This window comes from Acartia tonsa, chromosome 12, assembly GCF_053477335.1.
Source record: "Acartia tonsa isolate MP-2025a chromosome 12, ASM5347733v1, whole genome shotgun sequence".
Classification (NCBI taxonomy): domain Eukaryota; kingdom Metazoa; phylum Arthropoda; class Copepoda; order Calanoida; family Acartiidae; genus Acartia; species Acartia tonsa.
In genome coordinates, this window is record NC_137271.1 from 22,268,676 (window position 1) to 22,289,380 (window position 20,705).

Genomic DNA, 20,705 nt, shown 5'->3' on the forward strand with positions numbered 1-20,705 from the left:
GAGATGCTAGATCCAGGAACCTTGTAATAATCCAAGGAACCAGGAAACAATCGTCACAAGCAATATTTTTAAGAAAAAATTGTTTACTTGCTGAAAAGTTGGCAGTAAAATATTATTATATTAACCCTTAACAGTCGGGCCCCTTGCCGCATCTTAATCGGTCAGGGGGGGGGGGCGTACAACGCCTTCCCCCTATTATCTCAGTTCCTATTAGAGCTAGCGGGCTAAAAAAAATTGTGCAAGTCCATTGTGAATTACCGACCTTAAGTAACTCCAAGTCAATTTTCGCTTCCTTCACCCTTTTATTTAACAACCTTTGTTTTTAGGTCCTTTTTTACTTAAAAATTTCAAACGGCTGTAATTTTCTCATTTTTGAAGCTAGAAGAAATTTTTTTTTGCAGAAAATGTTTATCTTTATGTAAATTTTATATTAGAAATATCAAAATATACATTTCAGCTGCATCAGCTGAACTTGGCAGCTGCCAGCCGCCGCAGTCAGCGGTCGTCGGGAAAACGGCAGCGGATAAAATTTTAATACGTTATATAGACATGAAAGAAAAGCTTAAGTTTCAAATTTGAAGTTTCTAAGTCAAAAATTGCGGCCACAGGAGCCTTTTAAAGATTTCTGGAGACCTGGAGGATCAGAACCTGCAGGATCATACCTGGAACCTGAAATTGTCTTGAACACCTGTATTTAATATAAGGATGTACTACTAGAGGGTATTTTAGTATTTTTGTAAGATAAAATGTTTTGTTTAAGTCAAAAAAAAAATTTGCTCTTTACCTGGATGACCAAGCCAGGTTTGCTGGCATCTTGTGCCCGCCAGGATGGAGATATTCAAAAAATTCCAATTCTCAGTTATATGTCATACCCAAAAGTCACGCAGTTTTGGCTCTTTATCTTTCACAAACAAAAAATGAGTTAGAAAAAACCGAAGGAGGGCATTCGACGCCTCCCCCCCCCCCCCCGACCGTTAGGGGTTAAAGAAATATTTATTTCAAAACTAAAGGAACAATAAGCTATATGTAACCCTGCAATAGGTCTTTGAAATCAGCTAATAGCGTCGGAAATATTAACACAGCTGAGTTACTACAAAAGAACATAATCAATTTGCTAGTAGACCACTTGGGGCATGTCGTTGTCTTTGTTTTTATCCACAAGTAAACTCTAAATAAATAAATAAAAAAACACAAATAATGATTTTTGTAGCTAATAGCATATTTTTATTCATAGAATATCTATAAATAATATAAAAACATAAATAAGAAATTATTATAGATAGGAGAAGAAATAAAATTATATTATCCATGGATCACAGAAGTTGAACTCCACACGGCACACACAGAGACATTATTCCACAGGATTATTGAGTATCAGCCTCAATCTCCGCCCTGTCGAGCATGCTTTGTTCTTGTTTTGGTCAGGTAAAATTTATTTGTACTACTTTTGCAGAATTTTTTAACATTTTAGGGTCAAATTTTGAGGATTTTTCTAGCATATGCCCGCTATAAAAGCTCACTTATACCGAAAAATCTTAATTCTAAGACCCAAAAAACATAAATAATCTAAAAAGTAATTTAAAAAGTGTCTTAATTAACCGAGGAACCCTAACAGGGGCTGGTTAAATAGAACAGGTTGAACGCCGCCGACGGCGCCCGGCTGGCCCTGCTGGCCAAAGTTGACGCCGCCGAACGTCGGCGCCTGGATGTTTCCTCCCAACTGTGCTGTGGCCTGTGTCTGTCCGTTGCTACCCTGACTGAAACCGAATCCAGTCTGGATCCCGGGACTCACGCCGTTGGGCCCTCCGGTGTTCACTCCACCAGCAACAAAACCACCAATTCCGTTCTGGCTGTTGCCGTCCAACTGCAGGCCGCCGGTGAAGGTGGGCGCAATTGGGCCGTCCCCGACCTGTGTTGTTAGACCCAGTTGTGGGACAAGCTGACCGTTGGCGTCGACAGCCGCGCCCAAGCTAGGGCGGAACGACAAGTTGCAGTTGTTGTTGAAAAGGCAATTGCTGGCGGCAAAGCCGCCCGCCCCCACCAGACCAGCGCCCGCCAGTGTGTTCTGAACTTGTTGGTTCTGGTTGACGGTTGGAACCTGGAACAGGCCGGGTAGGAATCTTGTCTGAGCTTGGGGCACTGAAAAGAAAAAAAAACATTAGATTTTTTTTTTAAATAGGAACTAGTTATTTATGGCATCGTATTATAGCCAGCTGTCCGCAATTATTAAAATGATTTTTTTTTATTTTTAATTTTTTTATTTTAATATTTGTAATTTGATGCCTTTCATGATATTTCAGTATGGCTGTTTTCAAGTTTTAATCCAGCGGATTTCAATCGGTTTCGAAGCCATTCTGGAAATTAATATGCATAGATATTCTTTAAAGGGTAGAGAAAAACGTTTTTCAACGATAAAAATGTAATATGGTGATTTTTTTTTCTTTCTAGCAGACAGAAAAAGTATTTTACACTATTAATTAACTTAAAATATAAAAACCATATAATAAAGTTTTTGCTAGATAGATTGATGTACTTTTTGGTTGTAGAATTGTATCTATTTCATTTTTAAATGCATCTTTTTTGTAGCCTACAATTTTGTTATTGACAATTTTTAGAAGTGTAGCTCTTCTAAAATTTGGTTTTTGTACATCTAAATTATTTTTATACGTATTATATCCAGGATTATCTCTTTAAGACATTGACCGATAAACTAATATACATCCCCAGTGATTATACAAAAAAATCTGTATATTACAATTACTGGTTGTAACATTCAAACACTCAACTTAATGAACCAACCAAACAAGGTTCATTAAAAGTTCATAAAGTTTTTAATCAGAATAATTAGAAAGTGTTATTATAAAACATCCCAATATCCCCTCCCTCCTATAATTATCTAATTATATTGTTATTGCTGCGCTACTTGTGAAGAGAATTGTCCTTAGTTTTTGCAATACTGGTCTATTTCAAAATACGAAATACAAAAAATTTATCAATTTTGTTGTTTATATACAAGTACAGACTCTATAGGTTATAACAAATATTTAGGTTAGTGTCTGTTTTTTTTCAAGTTTGACTTCGAAACCGGTTAATATCCGCTGGATTAGAACCAGTTCTAAGTCACACTAAACATTCATGTATAGTTTCATATTATATTCAGTTTTCTACGAATATAAAATGTAAAATAAGATTAAAGCCCTTTATTTAGCCCATTCCTTTGATCCTGATTTTAATCTTATATAATTTGTCATTTTAATATCCGCAGAAAGCTGTCCATAATACTGTATTACCAACATATTGTAACAGTATAATTTGTCTTAATAATGATTATTATTATTATTATTATATATATGATATATCGAATAATTCTTTGCTTTAAATTTTTAAACATGAATCTATTTTATTTGGTTTTTGTTAAAAATCGGAGACAAAATTTCAAGAAAATTTACATGGAAATCAAAATATTTTTATCATTTCTTATTCGCCAAGAATCTTATTTGTTTTATAAAAGTAAGAGGATGTCTGTCTGTCTCTGTGTACTAAAGGATCTGCTTTACAATATAGCCCATCATAGGTCCTGGTTAGGTTTATAACTATTTTATAGGGAAGGGTACCATGAGAAATCACCATTAATAAAAATGATTCTAGTTTCTATAGCACACAATTATGTATCTCTCTTTATTTTTATTTTCTATCTATATATCTATTAATGGCCGGTAAATTTATGTACATCTCCAATGATGATACACAAAATTACCTCCTGTGTAGATTACAATGAGTGACTAAAACGATAGACACTCAACTTAATGAACCAACCAATAAAAATTCAATAAAAGTACCTAAAGGAAAGCTAAAGAATTGGAAATGTTATTATAAACTTTGGGGCCTAGTGTAATATAAACAGCCCAATACCCCCCCCTCTTCCCTGAGTAGATGTGCCTCAATGAAATTGTACTTTTTGATACAAAATAACTGTATAAAAAATTTTGCATTTTAAACAAGAATATTTATGTTCATTAAAAGCGATTTTTTTTATTTAAAAAATATTATAGTAATTACTTTATATTTCTAAGCATATGACTTTTTTGGAATCTCAAAACCTTGAAATTTTTGACGTCGTAAAAAATAGTTGAGTAGCCTTGGTATAAAAATATCAAATTTAAGTGTCCAAAAAATGCATTAAAATGTAATTGAATCAAGTGAAAAATAATTGAATGCTTTCTTTGAAAACACAGCAAGCTACTCTATAACTAGTGTGTGTCATGTGTCAATAGAAATTACCAAGTTATTTTATTAATTAAAAATACAAAAGTTGTTTTATTTGCTTTAGAAAAAATATTGCTGCGCTTTTATAAATATGTTTATAATTGCTACACAAACTACGAAAACATTTTTTTGTAATTTTTTAAAAATTCATCATCATGGTTTTAAATGTGATTTTTGGAAAAAATAAATATTTCATTATGTTCGTGCTAGATTAACCCTTACAGATCGGGGGGGGGGGGGGCTCCAAGAGCCCCCCCCTCTAGTTTTTTCAATCTCATTTTTTTTTTAGGTAAGATGGAGTGCTGTGACTTCATGACTTTTTAAGTTTAGTAATTATACGTCGGCAAGAGTTGATTTTATTAGGATATCTGGTCTGTGTCGGTCGTGGTGTCCGGTCAAAGTCGGTTGGGTAGCACCAAAATTAGAAAAAAATTCTAAATAAATCTTAATTTCTACATTATGACTTTTGTGTATAAGGAGAAACCTAAAATTTTTTTGGTGAATACTTAGATTATCAATGACCTTCTGAGAAAAGTTGTGTTATGACCGTTTGACCGCTCCCTGACCGACTTTATGACCGATTTTTGTCCGGCTTTTACTACAGACATATATCATGCATATCGTGGCTTCTATTACAGCTAAAGACCTATAAATTGTTTTGGTAAATCCTTGAGCAACATCAAACAGATAAAAATATTAATTGGCGCCGCCAACCGCCGTTTTACCGCCGTAACCGCCGAAAATGGCGATTTCTGTTATTTGCCGTTTTTCGGCGATGATCAGAAAAAGTAATTTTTTTGTTATGAAAAATAAAAGTTCGTCCTAAAATTTGGTCATCCTAACTGCAAAATTGGCCGCTCTACAGCTGTTTTAAAATTTAGCGGCTGGCCGCTAAAAAGCGGCTAAGAAGCGGCCTGGCCGCTATGACTAGAAAAAGTAATTTTCTCTAAAAATACACATGAACCACCAGAAAAAAATTTTACGTCTTTATCTGTAACAGGAGCCGAGATAGGGGGGGGGGGCTCTTGGAGCTCCCCCCCCCCCCCCCGATCTATTAAGGTGGGAATTGGGGCCCGAGCTGTAAGGGTTAATCACTAACATACAGAACAATAAAACAATAAAAAAATCAATTTATCTTCAATTCTCTATTTTTTAAAATCTCTGTATATGATTCTCACACTTTCTCTGTTTCTCTCTCTCTCTTTCTTTCTTTTTTCTCTCTATTAATCTTTCTTTCTCTCTCTCGCTCTCCTCCTTTCCTCCTCTAGTATCTAGTTCTATAATTGCAAAGATTGAATATAAAAATATGACGTAATACTGGCCTACCATTGGCCAATCAAAATATATACTGGCCTGCAATTGGTAATTTGGTATGTGTATTGGCCTATCATTGGTCATTTGTTTTGTATGACGTCATTTTTATTGGCACTATAAAGGAACTAAATTTGTGAAAAATTATCTCAATTTTTAGAAAAAGAAAAAAGCACAGAGAGTTATTACAAGCGGACAAATAAAAGTGTTTCTTTAATTGTGCTAAAAAATATTTTTAAAGTGTAAAAAACCGATTAACATCCGGTGGATTAGAACCGGTTATCAGACATACTGAAAAAATCGTATTATAACCTTTTATCTACGAATATAAAAAGTACAATCATAAGATTATAATTGTACATTTCTATATCTGCCAAAAGGATGCGATAAAGCACTATTCTCCGATTGGCTTAAAGATGTTAGCATTTTTTAAAAGATGTTTTTATTTTGTTTTTGAGATGAAAATAGTTTTTATTTTTAATCTTTCGGGCTTAAAAAGGCAAAATTATAATTAGATGTAGTAAGGAAGATATCAAATGATCTTGTATTGAAATATCCTTACCTTTTTAATTAATGAAAAAAACCTATAATTTTGTTAATTCTGCTGAACATAAGTATTAATTGTTTTGTATGAACGAAACATGGTTTTTACCCCCCTCACAAGGTCAAGTGTAAAAAAGTTGAACAAAGTACTGGTTTAGAGCTTTCAAAAATAGATAGTTAGATACATAAATATAAAGAGAGAGAGAGAAAGGGGACAATGGGCTGTTTATTACACTAGTCTCTAAAGTTTTAGGTTAACGTTTTCTTATTCGTTAGGTTAACAACTTTGGGGATTTTATTGTTTTTTGATTGATTTAACCACTCATTTTAATCTACAGAAGGTGTAATTTTGTGTATCATCATTAAGACTGAAAATCTATTTATCGGCCATTATCTTATCCCTTTAGCTCTGAGTTGAAGGCTATCAAAAATATATAGCTAGATAAATAAAGATAAAGAGAAATACATTATCGTGTGCTATAGAAACTAGAAAATTGGACATTGCACTAGATTTTTGTCTTCTCTAATATAATGGTTCTTCCTTCCAGTTGTCTAATATAACGATACCCTTTCCCTCCTACTCGAGAAAAATACTGACCAATAAATGAACACTACATATATTAGCAACCTAAAATGACGACAAAATTACAATATCCACGAATTATATATCCATTACTAGAATTCTATATATAAATAGATAGATAGTGCTGCAAAAGCTGAATTGAAGAAATAAAATAAATAAAGGGAGGACAATAAAATTTTTAACATTAATGCTTAAGATAAATAGCTTGAAACACAAAGAGAAAAAAATATAAATGTTTATTGATATATGTACTTATGAAAGATTTTAGATGGATAGATATAAAAATTTATAAAGTTTTTTATATCCTATAATATAAAGAAGAAATGTATTTTTTTTGTCTGAAGCAAAAGATTTCGGAAGATACTTGTCCGAAATAGATGTACTTTTCAGTAAAGCTTTATAATTGGCTTTGGTTGGTTTTAGGCTCTAAGTTCCTACTTTCCCCCAACTATCCCTATTGCTAGGGACGTAGCCTATATCAGATGTAAAACAAAAGTTATTAAATAGATAGATAGAAAAACAAAAGTTTTAAGATAGATAGATAGACAAACAAAAGTTTAGTCATTTGCAATGGAAGTTCATTTAAGTTTTTTTATGAGGTGTTCCTCTAGAAATGCGAAAATATTTTTATGTTATTATTATTTAAACTGGCATAAAGTATTGCTTAATTCAACCCGCTTACCATTGGCAGAAATCTATATTCAATATCCTATGTTCGATATTTATTTCATAACATTGTGAAAGTATTTAAGCTTACTAAAACTACTTCTAAAAAAACAGTATTTTTTGGTAACTTTGTTTTACAACTTTTGCAATCATGAAGAATACAATTACCAGGGAGGGAAAGGACTCTGGCTTTTATAAAAATCTAAACCCTTGTTTTCCCCCAATGATTAAAGTCATAAAGGCATTACTAAATACATAAGGGCTGTAGGGGGGTAGATTAATTTAATTCCCATTGTCCTAACCCTTGAATACCTAAGAATAAGTTTAGAATACTTAATGAAGCATACAACAAAGTATTTAGTAATTATTAGATAATAAATCTAAATTTTATGCACAATTAACTTTTTTAGCGTAGCAACTCTAAAACTAAGGTTGTTTTAATGTCAAACAAATAAAAAATAAATAAAATAATCAAAGACAATTTTTAAAAGAATTTATTATTCAGTTTTTATTGTTATATTTTTTTTCATAATTGTCCTTGCTTAAATTTTAATTCAAATATTATGATAATAAAAAAAAAATTTCATTATTAATATCAAATATAAGAATACTAAAATAATAAATTTAATATTTTAATTTTTTTGTTCACTTTATTATTGCTGTTTTTATTTTTGATTAATTTTCATTGTTTTTATTAATGAAAATTTAAACAATTTATTTTTATAATAATTAACCCGGGGAGGGAGGGAACATTGGGCTGCTTATTACACTAGTCCCAAAAGTTTTATAATAACGTTTTTATTTATTCGTTGGCTTAACAACTTTATTGAGTTAAGTATCCAAACGTTTCAACCCCTTAAGTAGGATACAGAAGGGTTAATTTTGTGTATAATCATTAGGGTTGTACAATGTACATCAATTTATAGGCCATTGTTATATCCCTTTAGATATCTGTAATTAACCACAATCAAATGAAAATGTAACCAGAAGTTATGAGAAAAAAAAAAACCTAATAGAAAAAGGTAAATTTGATTATTCTCATGGATCTAAAGGAATAAGACAATGGCCGATAAATTGCTTTACATCCCCAATGAAGATACACAAAATTAACCCTTCCGTAGACTATAATTAGTGTTCATAATGTTTGGACACTCAACTTTATGGACCAATCAATTAAATTCCCCAAAGTTGTTATAGTAGAGCTTTGGGGACTAGTGTTATAAATACCCAAATGTCCCCTCCCTCCCTGAAAAAAAACAATACAAAAGGTAAATTTGATTATGTTTGTAATTAAAGAAAACATAAATTGGTTCTTTACATGATTTTCCCCCACTTCAATTGCAAATCAAAACAAGCATATTTATGTCCATTTTAAGCAAAGCTTTTATACATTCAAAAGTATTGATTAGGTAATCTTAATATGAGAGTTTTAAGGGTTCTTTAAACCGTAAATATGTTATTGAAATGGGATCCTAGCATTTTAAAAAATAAAATGATTTTAATTAATTAAAAGTTTTTTAGGATAAAAAGTAAGCTATATTTGCAAAATGATTCTTTTTTTATGAATGGTTTAAGCAACTAGGGCAATTCTTTCAATCTAAACAAACTGACAGATTAAACCATGTAATATAAAAGATTCTTGATAAAAAAACATAGTACACGAAATAATTGTGGCTTTTTATTAATTAAGTATTAAGGCCATGCAATTTTTTCTGTACTTTTTATATTCTTGGTTATTATTTGTATAGTTGGCGACAAAAATAGATGTAGAATTTAAGTGGATATTATGACAGGGGAAATATTATTGTTAATTTAGGTTGCTAACATCAACATCAGTTATTGGACAGTTCGTTAATCCAGTAGGAGAAATAGGACTTTTTAAAATTCTGATTAGTTGGTTCACCAAGCTAAGTTTCCAAACGTTTCAACTTCTAATTGTATACTACAGAACAGGTAATTTTGTGTATCATTCTTGGGAATGTACATCAATTTATCGGCTATTGTTTTATCCCTTTAGATCCCTGAAATCTACATCAAATAGCAGAAATACTTTCCTGGTAAAGCTAATGCATTAATATTTACAAAAACATATATAAAACTAGAAATCAACAAAAAATGTAAATCTACATGAAATAGCAGCCAAGAAATACTCACTTGGTGCTGTGTGTACAATATTAACCAGAAGGGAAACTGTAGCCAGAGAAACAATGGTGGGAGGCACAAACCGAAAATAATCCATTTCTAAAAAGATACATATAAATAATCAATAAAAAGCTAAATTTCATCAAAATTTCAAGTCTTCTTTGACGCAATTAAAACAAAAATGTTTGGATCTAGTGCAGTTCTTAGTAAAATATTCTTGGTAATGATTATCTATTAGCCAAACGGTTGAACGTACATGTTATGCCTGTGTTAAGCGACATAAAAAGGCCAAAAGTAATCTACAATAGCCTAGATCTAAGGGGGGCATAGGGTTATGCTGCACTGAAGAACAACGCGTAAATATTACCGTAAACTGCACTAGATCCAAAATTTTTTGTTCTTCAAACAATTGTTATACACATATCAAGTTGGACAGTAAATAAATTAACTGGTACTCAAAGTTTACAAAAACAATTAGCTTTTTAATTGAATTAAAAACTTTGAGTACTTTTATTAAATATTGGCTGGTTAAAAGTAACAGTGTCTAAACTTTTCAACCAATAGGACATATGGAAATGTGAAATTAAAAAAATACTTACTTAGATATAAAGAAAGATCAGCGCTGTAACTCAATTAAAACTAAATAAAATAATAAGAATTACAAAATTGATAATTGTTAAAAGGTTTACTACTGTATTTAAAACTAGTGGATTTGAGGAGTGAAAAAAAGCCTAAAACCATCTTAATACTTTAATCTAAAAGTAAAATAGCCCAAAACCATCTTGGTACTTTTATGAAGCATCCCTACAATAAAGAATCCATTGGTTTAGTATATTCAGACAAGAAAATCTTTACTACTTTATATTATAGGATATGTAGTGTAGCTTAAGTTAAGTTCAAAGGCCAGAAACCTATTCAGACTCAAAAAACAAAACGTTTATTGCAAAATAAAAAATTTAAAAATGTAGTAATGAAGTAATATAACCATGACTGTCCGTCCGTCCGTCCATCGTAATAATCAAAGTTATCTCAATTAGCACGATAAAAACTTCATAAAATAAAATGTAAACTATAAGTTATTAATTTTTTCATTTTTTAATCCAAAGAATTGATAAAAAAATATTCATTGCAGTTTAATCATGTCTTGCCGTCCGTCCATGACAATTAACAATTATAATAAACAAAATTATCACCTTTTGGTTACCCACAGTCTGTCACTAATGACACTACTTGCAGAACAGAGGGCACACTTGCTTTATATATCATTGCCGGTTCAGTGGTTCAACAAGCATAGGAGAAAGGAATCCCGCCGCGCCAAGCCATCATAAAGCCTGTCACAATGGATGTAGAATATACGTGGATATTATGACAGGAGGAAAATTGTTGTTAGTTTAGATTGCAATTTCCCCTTGCTTTAGTTGGTCTGGCCGTTTATATAGTAGGAGGGGAGGGGATGGGAAAGATTGTTAATTTATCCTTCTACAGAGTTTACTTAATTAGAGAGCATAAAAATCTGGTGAAATATCCAAGTAATAATATATCCATTAGCCTGCCGTAAAAGTAGAAAGGGAAAAAACGCGCGTATACGCAAATCTTAAAAGGGAGGTGGGGGAAGAGAAACGCTGTAAAAATGCGTATTAGAAAGGAGAAAGAGAGTTTTAAAAAGCCCATTATTATTCAAAGGGGGAAATGCGTCAGTTTGTTCAAAAAGGGAAGGGAAAAGAAAAGCATGATATAAAATGCGTAATGGACGCAAAAGGGGGAAGGGGACAAAGTAGCAATCAAACCATACAGACAAAAAGGAAAAAGTATATTTTTAGAACCATTACCACTCGTAAGATTTTTTAGTAGAGAAGCCACTCTATAATTTACTTAGCCTGTCCGTCCATAAAATGTAATTTTATCTGGTGCTATTTTTTTTAAGATTGCTGATTTTTAAAAGAAATTTATTCCCAAAGAGCATATTTGATATAAGTTACTTGGTCAGTCGGTCCGTCGATCCTGCAACAAAAGATGCTTAAACATTTATTTTTTATGATGGTTGCGTAATTTTCTACATATAATCCCTTTATTCACTATTCTTATCTTTTTTTCTCTATTATGACTTTCCAATGAACATTTGTTTTCTTATTCACTTTTTATGTTTGTCAATGCATGCTTTTTTTGTGCTTCGCTTCTTATGGAGGTTGTCATTCTTGTTTTATCTTATCACTTGTTATTTGTTCAGAATTTACCCCTTACTTTTCCACCTTTCACAATGAGAATTATTAAGACAAAATGTATTTTTTCTTATAAATCTTATCATAAATATGCAACAATAGGGGAATAAGAACAGAGGCAAAAATTGGGTGTTTCCATCCCCTGTCAAAATGAAGGAGGTTGGATACACCTTAATTAGGTGTCGACCCCCTTACACCCCTCTACACCCCCTTAACAAACGTAAACACCCCCTAAAACAGGTGGTGTCAAGGTAAAAAAGCGCGTCAATTTCTCAATTCAGGGTCACTGTTTGACTTTTTACTTTAGTGAATTTACTTTTCTCTACATTTAAATTAAAAAACTCAGATGGTGAAAGAGTAGAAATGCGTCATGTCGCTAATTGCTGGAGGGTGAGATTGTGGGGAAGGGGTGAAAATGCGTCACTAAGTGAACTGGGGGGAGGGTAAAATGCGTCAGTTAAGATTAAAAAGAGAAGGCAATGATAATGTAATAATTAAGAAAGATAAAACTTAAAACAACCCCAAAATTTTGAAATAGGGATTTCAAGAAGAAAAAAAAAGATAAACTATTATAAAAAGTAGTAAGGTTTTAGATTTTCCATTAAGAACAAAATATAGAGTTCTAAAGGGACATAAAGGGATAAGACAATGATCGATAAATTAATGTACATCCCCAATAATGATGCACAAAATTACTCATGTTTTAGGTTACAATTAGTGGTTGAAACGTTTTGACACTCAACTAAATGAACCAACCAAATTTATTAATAATAATCCCCAAGGTTGTTAGGTCAACGAATAAGAAAAAGTAATTAAAAGACTTTGAGGACTAGTGTAATAAACATCCAAGTGTCCCCTCCCTCCCTGAAAAAATATCTGTTGGACATAATTGTCGTTGTTTGTATAAAAATTTTGCGTCACTCTAAGTTAAAGTTAAACAACAGTTAAAGACAAAAGGCTTGTTTAAAATCTCAAGTGTACATATAATATATATATCGCCGGATTTTTTAGGTGCTGAACCAATTTAATAAAATATTAAATTATCATTTTTTATATTTTGTTGCTCAAAATGAATGTAAATTTGATTTTGGGAATGGTTGAAGAGAAGATGCATAAGATGGTTGACGCTTTTTTTAGATCTCAATTTTGTGTTTCATTAGGGTATGTCGCACTAAATTTTATAGGGGGGTGTAGGACCCTTCCCTTACAAATATTATAAAACGTGAAAATTGAGATCTAAAAATTGAGTGACCCCTCTCGTATTCCGTATTACCGCGAGAACCTGCATGTTCTCTGAAACCATCAATTTTGGGATGAAACCAAAGGAAAGTGGTTTTGATGCTAAAAAAAAGTTAGGTTATATTAGGTACTGAGTAACTCTGCAGGGTTAGGTCACTGCCCCGTAGGGTAAGGGCCTCCCACAAGTGTTAGGCATGGGAGAGAAAAAACTAACATCCCCCCCCCCCCTCCTTATTTTCAACTAACTTATCTAGGGTGGTAGGGTTGTTTAGTGCTCGATAAGAACTTTGTGGGAAATTATCTACTTTTAATTTTCTCTCCCTAATTTATAATTTAAACTTTTTTCTTGTCAATTGTCCATGTTGAAACCCTCAAAGTACAAGTTCATATAGTTTTTGCCCATTTATGCTTCAAAGACCTTTTTGTTTTCGTTGTACTTTTTATGTTTAAACCAAGAGTAAGAATTAGGATAAGAATATTGTAAAAATTATTTTGAATCAGGTACACTGTAAATTGGTGAATTTTACATATATTTTATCAAAACCTTCCATTAAAAATCAAAATTATAAACAGATGGACAGACAGAAAAAAGAGGATGGTGGTTTTATTTTCCAAGGGCGGTTTTTTTAGGAGGTTAAAGCTAAGTTACCCTCCCCCAAAATAGCTAAAAACCTTCCCAGACCCATTAGAAGATGCATTGTAAATAAGAGCCCTATCGGTTCTTATTTTCAGTACACTCACAGATATATGTATAATGATAATACATTTTTGCACAGCCTAATGAACCTATCTATCTTGAGCCTTTTTAATTCTATAACAAATGCACTTGAAACGTTTCGTTAAACAAACCACCAAAAGTTAATAGTAAATTGTCATAAAAAATGATTTCCTAAAATGTCCTAGTCATTTTCAGAAATCCAATTTAGGGTAGGGGGTTGGGTGGTAATTTTTGGTTTGTTTACTTTTACTTTAGATTAGGTTAGGTAAGGTTGATTTTGATACAGGGTAGGTGCCCGCAGGTATGGGACACTCAGGGGTTGGGCATAGGAAAAAAATACCCCCGTCCCCATATTATACCTTGTCTTATGGACAGAATTTGCTTTAGATAATTTATTTCGAGGTTAAAATGAAACAAACTATGAATTTATTGATTTTTATTCATTTTAAAAGGACAAATTTAAAAACAATAAAAAAAATTAGGATGCTATATTTAATTAAAATGTTTAGATAAAAAATGACGTAATACTGAGGTGGATTCTTAAAAAAAATTGCCCCACTAATCGCTTAGTGGGGCAAAATTGTTTTCGTGAAAAATCCCCCAAAATCACATTAAAAATCTACAAAAATTAAACAAAATCATAGAAGGGTTATTAACATAAGATTTTATTTAATTTTTGTAGATTTTTTATGTGCAGTGATTTTGGAGGATTTTACACGAAAACAATTTTTTTTAAGAATCCACCTCTGGCCTACTTTTTGGTCAATTAAAATGTATATTGGCCTACAATTGGTGATTCAGTCCGTGTATTTGCCTATCATTGGTCATTTGTATTGTATGACGTAATTTTTTATAAGAACTTTAAAGCAACAATTCTAATTAGTTACTTGATCCTTTAATAATTGTTGCCTACATTATATGCACCATGTGCACTTGCAACTCACAAACTGACATTTAACCCAGGGAGGGAGGGACCAGTGGCTGTTTATTATACTAGTCATTGCCTTTTAGTTCTCGGCAGAACGTAGGCCATGCACAATGGTTCTCAAATCTTCCTTTGTTTCGGCACGTTTTAAGGCATTGCTGAAAGATGGAAGTTCCCTCCTCCAGGTTGTTTTTGGTCTACCTGTTTTCCTCTTTCCTATGTGGGGGTTCCAAGTCAAGGCTTGATTGGTTATATCATCATGCCCTTTCCTTAGAGTGTGCCCCAACCATCTCCATTTTCTCTGTTTTATTGTCAGTTTAATGTCTGACATATCACTGCGCTCTAGAAGCTCAGCATTTGTGATCTTATTATGCTAGTGCTCAAAGTTTTATAATAACATTTTCTTATTCGTTAGCTTAACAAGTTTAGAAATTAAAATTTGATTTGTTTGTTTATAAGGCTGAGTGTTCAAACGTATGAACCACTAATCGTAATCCAAAGAAGGGATAATTTTGTTTATTACCATTAGAGATGTACACTAATTTCTCGGCTGTTTTCTTATCCCTTTAGATCTCTACATTTATACATATCTTAAAGTATTCTGTATCTTTCTGTTCAAATCAAAGGATTTCTGAAATAAAACTTTAAAATTGTCTTTCGGTTGTTATTTGTAGAAGAGTCAGAATTTATATGCTAGGGACGCTGACGCTAGTCCATAATACAAAGTAGGACGATGTTTGTCCATCTGTCTGTCTTTTTTGATCAAGCTTATAATCTTGCTAACTTAGTATCCAAAGTTTTTTATTCAATGAATAATATAACAAGGTAGAAATACTTGGGGCACCAGAGTAATTTACAGTCCCTCGTAAAAAAAGCCCCAATTTACCAATTTTTAAAATAAGTATACAAATACGAAATTGTTGTGCTACCTTTGATCAATGTACATTATTGTCATAGTTTTGATTTTAAGCAATCAGGTACAATATAAAGTTCTTAAATTAAATGTTATAATATTGTACACTTTTAAACTGGTATTTTCCAGCCTCTATGTAGTTGATTTTAAAATCTTGTAAAATCCTATTGCTTACTTTTTGCGTCAATCACCCCCCTTACGCTATGCGTCAGGGGTTAAGTTATGCGTAAATCAGGGAAAGATAATGCAATACCCGATAAATTTATGTACATCCCCAATGATGTTACACAAATGTACCCAGTCTTTAGATTAAAATTAGTGGTTAAATCGTCTGGACAATTAAAATTTAATAAAAGAATAGAATAAGAAGATGATTTGCAAGTGCTAAGTTTTTGTCAAAATAAATATCCTTTGACCTCTGTTTTATTTTAACAACAAAAGACTCATCCCATGAGTTGCTTTTTGTGTCAATTAGACATTTTTAACAGCAGGGTTGCTTTTTATGGTCAAATTAAGCGACACATAAAGATATACTTTTATACAACGCTATATATACTTTGCTAGAAACGTCCTATAGATTCTAAACCCTGTATAGAAAGCGTGGCAACTCTAAAGTTTACATACATAGATCTAAAGGGATAAGACAATGGCCGAGAAATTGATGTACATGCCCAATGACAATACACATAATTACCCCATATGTAGCTTACAGTTAATGGTTTAAAGATTTCTGGAGACCTGGAGGATCAGGACCTGCATGATCATACCTGGAACCTGAAATTGACTTTAACACCTGTATTTCATATGAGAATGTACTACTAGAGCATATTTTAGTATTTTAGTAAGATAAAATGCTCTGTTTAAGTCAAAAAAATATTTTTGCTCTTTACCTGGATCACCCTGCCAGGTTTGCTGGCATCCTGTGCCCGCCAGGATGGAGATATTCAAAAAATTCCAACTCTCAGTTATGTGTCATACCCATACTTAAAAATTTACGCAGTTTGGGCTCTTCACTTTCACACACAGAAAATGAGAAAGAAAAAACCGGATGGTGGGGCGTTCAACGCCACCCCCCCCCCCCCGACCGTTAAGAGTTAATAATGGTGGTTTTAAGTTAATTATTTGTATCATTTTATTTAATTTAATAGATTTACAGTAATTTTATAAAGAGATTAAAGCAATATTAAAAAGACTACAACTGTAATTTAAGTTTTAAAAAGTGTTTTTGCATTATTTCAGCTATATAATCACTTTGTATGGTCGTTACCAATTATAGGGTAGCTGCGCTACTTTTAAAATCTTTTTGTATAAGAGCTAAACTGTACGGACGATTAAAAATTTAAAAAATGCATTATATAACTGGTGCATTATTTGCCAAATGTACCACTTTTCTGCACTACCTCTCCGATTTTGTTAATACTCTATATTTTGGTCCGTTGGGTCATTCAAGGATGCTGGATGGCCAAAAAAAAGTTTCAGAGTCCCTGGATGTCTAGATATCTAGCTATCTATGAAGGTAGGTAACAAAAATGTAAAAAACACCCATTTTTTCAAAATCTTAAAAATTAATTTTTTCATTAATCTTACATCCAATCTATACATTTTATACACCAAAATGATCGTTTATTCATGTAAAAAGCGCACATAATGCTATTTTGGCCAAAACTCTAATTTTACAGGGTGTCCAACAAAAAGTGTATTTTGGATATCTAGCGTAATACCCAAAATACCTGTCCGAAAAAAATCATTTTTTTTTGGCTTAAATCCTGTGTTTTATCTGTGTGCATATGTGGTATATAACGGTTTGGACGACCCAGGACTATAAGGTTGTCAAATTTCACTTTGGGACACCCTGTAAATGTGATTTTTGCGTCTGTAGAGCTAAAACTTGGTCCAAATTGGCTATTTTTTTCAAATTACTCTAATATGTGTCTTAGTATGTTTGGCCATAGTGTTTTCTGACCAAATCAATATTTTCATATTTTTTGGACACCCTGTATTTTAAAAAAAAAGAGAGAAAAAAATTTTTGTTTTTTTTTAAATTTTTTTTTCTATTTTTAAGTTACTTAAAACCGTCATATAGATAAAGATTTTGACTAATAACAATAATATTTGCCTATTTTACAATTTTTTACACTTTTGGGACACCCTGTGCATGTTTTTGAAAAATGATGGTTTTTGCCCATTTTTGGGGGGAAGGAGTCGTTTTAGGGCCATAGACTATTTCTTCATTTTTGTAGAACTTTTCAAGACACATCATTTGTTATTTATGCAAAAACCGCAAAAACCGAACCGTTTTGCCGTTATTCACCGCCAAAGGCAGAATTTTTTACGTTTTTTGCCGTTCCCGAGGTTCTAATGGGCATTTGTGGTAAGAAGACGTTGATTTATCAAGATAACTGTGAAATACTTTTATTTAGGCATTTTAATTTACTAAATTTCATGTGAAGTAATTTTTTTTGTATATCAAACCAATTTTTGTCAAAAGGAATTTTGAATGCACATGATTTATGTTTCTTTATCACTTATGTTATAGCAATTATTTATGTTATATTCACTTAATTTTCTTGTTTTAACAATTGAAATCCATCTCGACGAAAAACGGTTAGCTGCACAAAAAATTTTACTTAATATGAAATTTAGTAAATTTAATTACCTAAATAAAAGTATTTAAGAGGGATCTTGATAAATCAACGTTTTCTTACCACAAATGCCCATTACAACCTCCGGAACGGCAAAAACGTAAAAAAATTCCGCCTTTGGCAGTGAATAACGGCAAAACGGTTCGGTTTTTGCGGTTTTTGCATAAATAACAAATGATGTGTCTTGAAAAGTTCTACAAAAATGAAGAAATAGTCTATGGCCCTAAAACAACTCCTTCCCCCCAAAAATGGGCAAAAACCATCATTTTTCAAAAACATGCACAGGGTGTCCCAAAAGTGTAAAAAATTGTAAAATAGGCAAATATTATTGTTATTAGTCAAAATCTGTATCTATATGACAGTTTTAAGTAACTTAAAAATAGAAAAAAAATTAAAAAAAAAAAAAAAATTTTTCTCTTTTTTTGAAAATACAGGGTGTCCAAAAAATATGAAAATATTGATTTGGTCAGAAAACACTATGGCCAAACATACTAAGACACATATTAGAGTAATTTGAAAAAAATAGCCAATTTGGACCAAGTTTTAGCTCTACAGACGCAAAAATCACATTTACAGGGTGTCCCAAAGTGAAATTTAACAACCTTATAGTCCTGGGTGGTCTGAACCGTTATATACCACATATGCACACAGATAAAACACAGGATTTAAGCCAAAAAAAATGATTTTTTTCGGACAGGTATTTTGGGTATTACACTAGATATCCAAAATACACTTTTTGTTGGACACCCTGTAAAATTAGAGTTTTGGCCAAAATAGCATTATGTGCGCTTTTTACATGAATAAACGATCATTTTGGTGTATAAAATGTATAGATTGGATGTAAGATTGATGAAAAAATTAATTTTTAAAATTGTGAAAAAATGGGTGTTTTTTACATTTTTGTTACCTACCTTTATAGATAGCTAGATATCTAGACATCCAGGGACTCTGAAACTTTTTTTTGGCCATCCAGCATCCTTGAATGACCCAACGGACCAAAATATAGAGTATTAACAAAATCGGAGAGGTAGTGCAGAAAAGTGGTACATTTGGCAAATAATGCACCAACTTGATTATGAAGTCTTACATATCAAACTCTCATACTTGTACTTTTACATCTTTCACGTTTCATTACGATAATTTTAATACAAGAAAAAAACCTAAATAGACATGACCAAAAGTAGCGCACTGCATGATAGACTCGAAATAAAGTATTACCAAACTTTACCAATAAACTGTAAACAAATATGATAAATATACAAGCAAAATAACAAGTTAATGTTAAATTTCAATTCCTTCTCGTCCCTTCTTAAGCATAAAATGAATTTGAAAATTTTGAAAATAGATTTTAATTTCCTTATAAGGATGTTGTTTTCATATGTCGTCTTTATGACAGGTAAATATTTTATAAATATATTTCTTAAATTATATATAAAAGAAAATATTATACAATAATATCAAATTAAATTAAAAGTATTTCAACTTGTTTTATTTTTTTTGGCACTAAACTCATCCCTGACTTGAATGAGAGAAAAAATTTGTTTTGGATCAGATTGGCCATTTTTTGTTGAATTAATGAGGAATATTGATATTATTTTATTGATCGATTGCTGAAATACATCACGGAGCATTCTCGAAAATTTGCGCGTCGCACGTTTTTATAGCCTGCCGGCACACGAGTTGAAATCTCCTAAAACTTACTTTAATACAAAACGTTTTTCATATTTTCATTCGTTTTCATTACACCGATAGAGCTAGTACTCTCTCTTACATCGCTTTTTAATACGTTTTCAACAGTAAGTTTTAGTTTTTTAGTGTATTATATATATGTTTTTTCAACGTATTATTTCATTTACTATTTTCAGTTGGGGATTTTATTTGCATTTGGGGATTATTCAAGAGAATTTAAATAGTAAATGGAGATTGGTTCCTAAATACTTATCGAATTCTTCGAATTTTCCCAATATTAAAACTCTTTTAGCTTATTTTCGACGGATTCTTTAGTGATTTATGGAATATCGATCGATAAAAAATATTAATTGTAGCATAAGGAAACGAAATAAGACGTTTTTAATGGAATAACATGAAGTTACAAAATGGCCATTTTTTGTTGAATTAATGAGGAATATTGATATTATTTTATTGATCGATTGCTGAAATACATCACGGAGCATTCTCGAAAATTTGCGCGTCGCACGTTTTTATAGCCTGCCGGCACACGAGTTGAAATCTCCTAAAACTTACTTTAATACAAAACGTTTTTCATATTTTCATTCGTTTTCATTACACCGATAGAGCTAGTACTCTCTCTTACATCGCTTTTTAATACGTTTTCACCCACCCTCCCTAACCCTTTAGTTATTATTAGAAATTTTTTATTTTTCTGCTTTCTTAATTCCGGTATTTTTATATTAATATTGTTTTTTTTCTAAATTGACATACTTACCTATTCAGGTCTCTAACATTTTTTTCAGATCAACGTTTTTTATCATGACACCATTCGAGTTCTATAAACTCAGGAGTGTTAAGTCATTCCAT

The 20,705-nt window shown here is 31.8% G+C and overlaps 1 protein-coding gene across 1 annotated transcript; it reads right to left on the minus strand.

Moving 5' to 3' along the window:
• Positions 1-1,198: 1,198 nt before the first annotated feature.
• On the minus strand, positions 1,199-10,822 carry LOC145334490 (uncharacterized). Its single transcript, XM_080179952.1, has 4 exons — positions 10,705-10,822; positions 10,111-10,150; positions 9,524-9,610; positions 1,199-2,139 (listed from the first exon to the last, which is right to left on the minus strand). Exons 3-4 carry the CDS (start codon positions 9,606-9,608, stop codon positions 1,595-1,597), a joined length of 630 nt encoding a protein of 209 aa, XP_080036078.1. The 5' UTR covers positions 9,609-9,610; positions 10,111-10,150; positions 10,705-10,822; the 3' UTR covers positions 1,199-1,594.
• Positions 10,823-20,705: the final 9,883 nt, after the last annotated feature.

What these genes read in the sequence shown, in the direction of transcription:
- LOC145334490 (XM_080179952.1), bottom strand. Translation starts at nt 9,608, where the DNA reads ATGGATTATTTTCGGTTTGTGCCTCCCACCATTGTTTCTCTGGCTACA. An exon ending in TATTGTACACACAGCACCAA is followed by an intron (nt 2,140 to 9,523) that starts GTGAGTATTTCT and finishes TTTTCTTTTCAG; the next exon opens with TGCCCCAAGCTCAGACAAGA.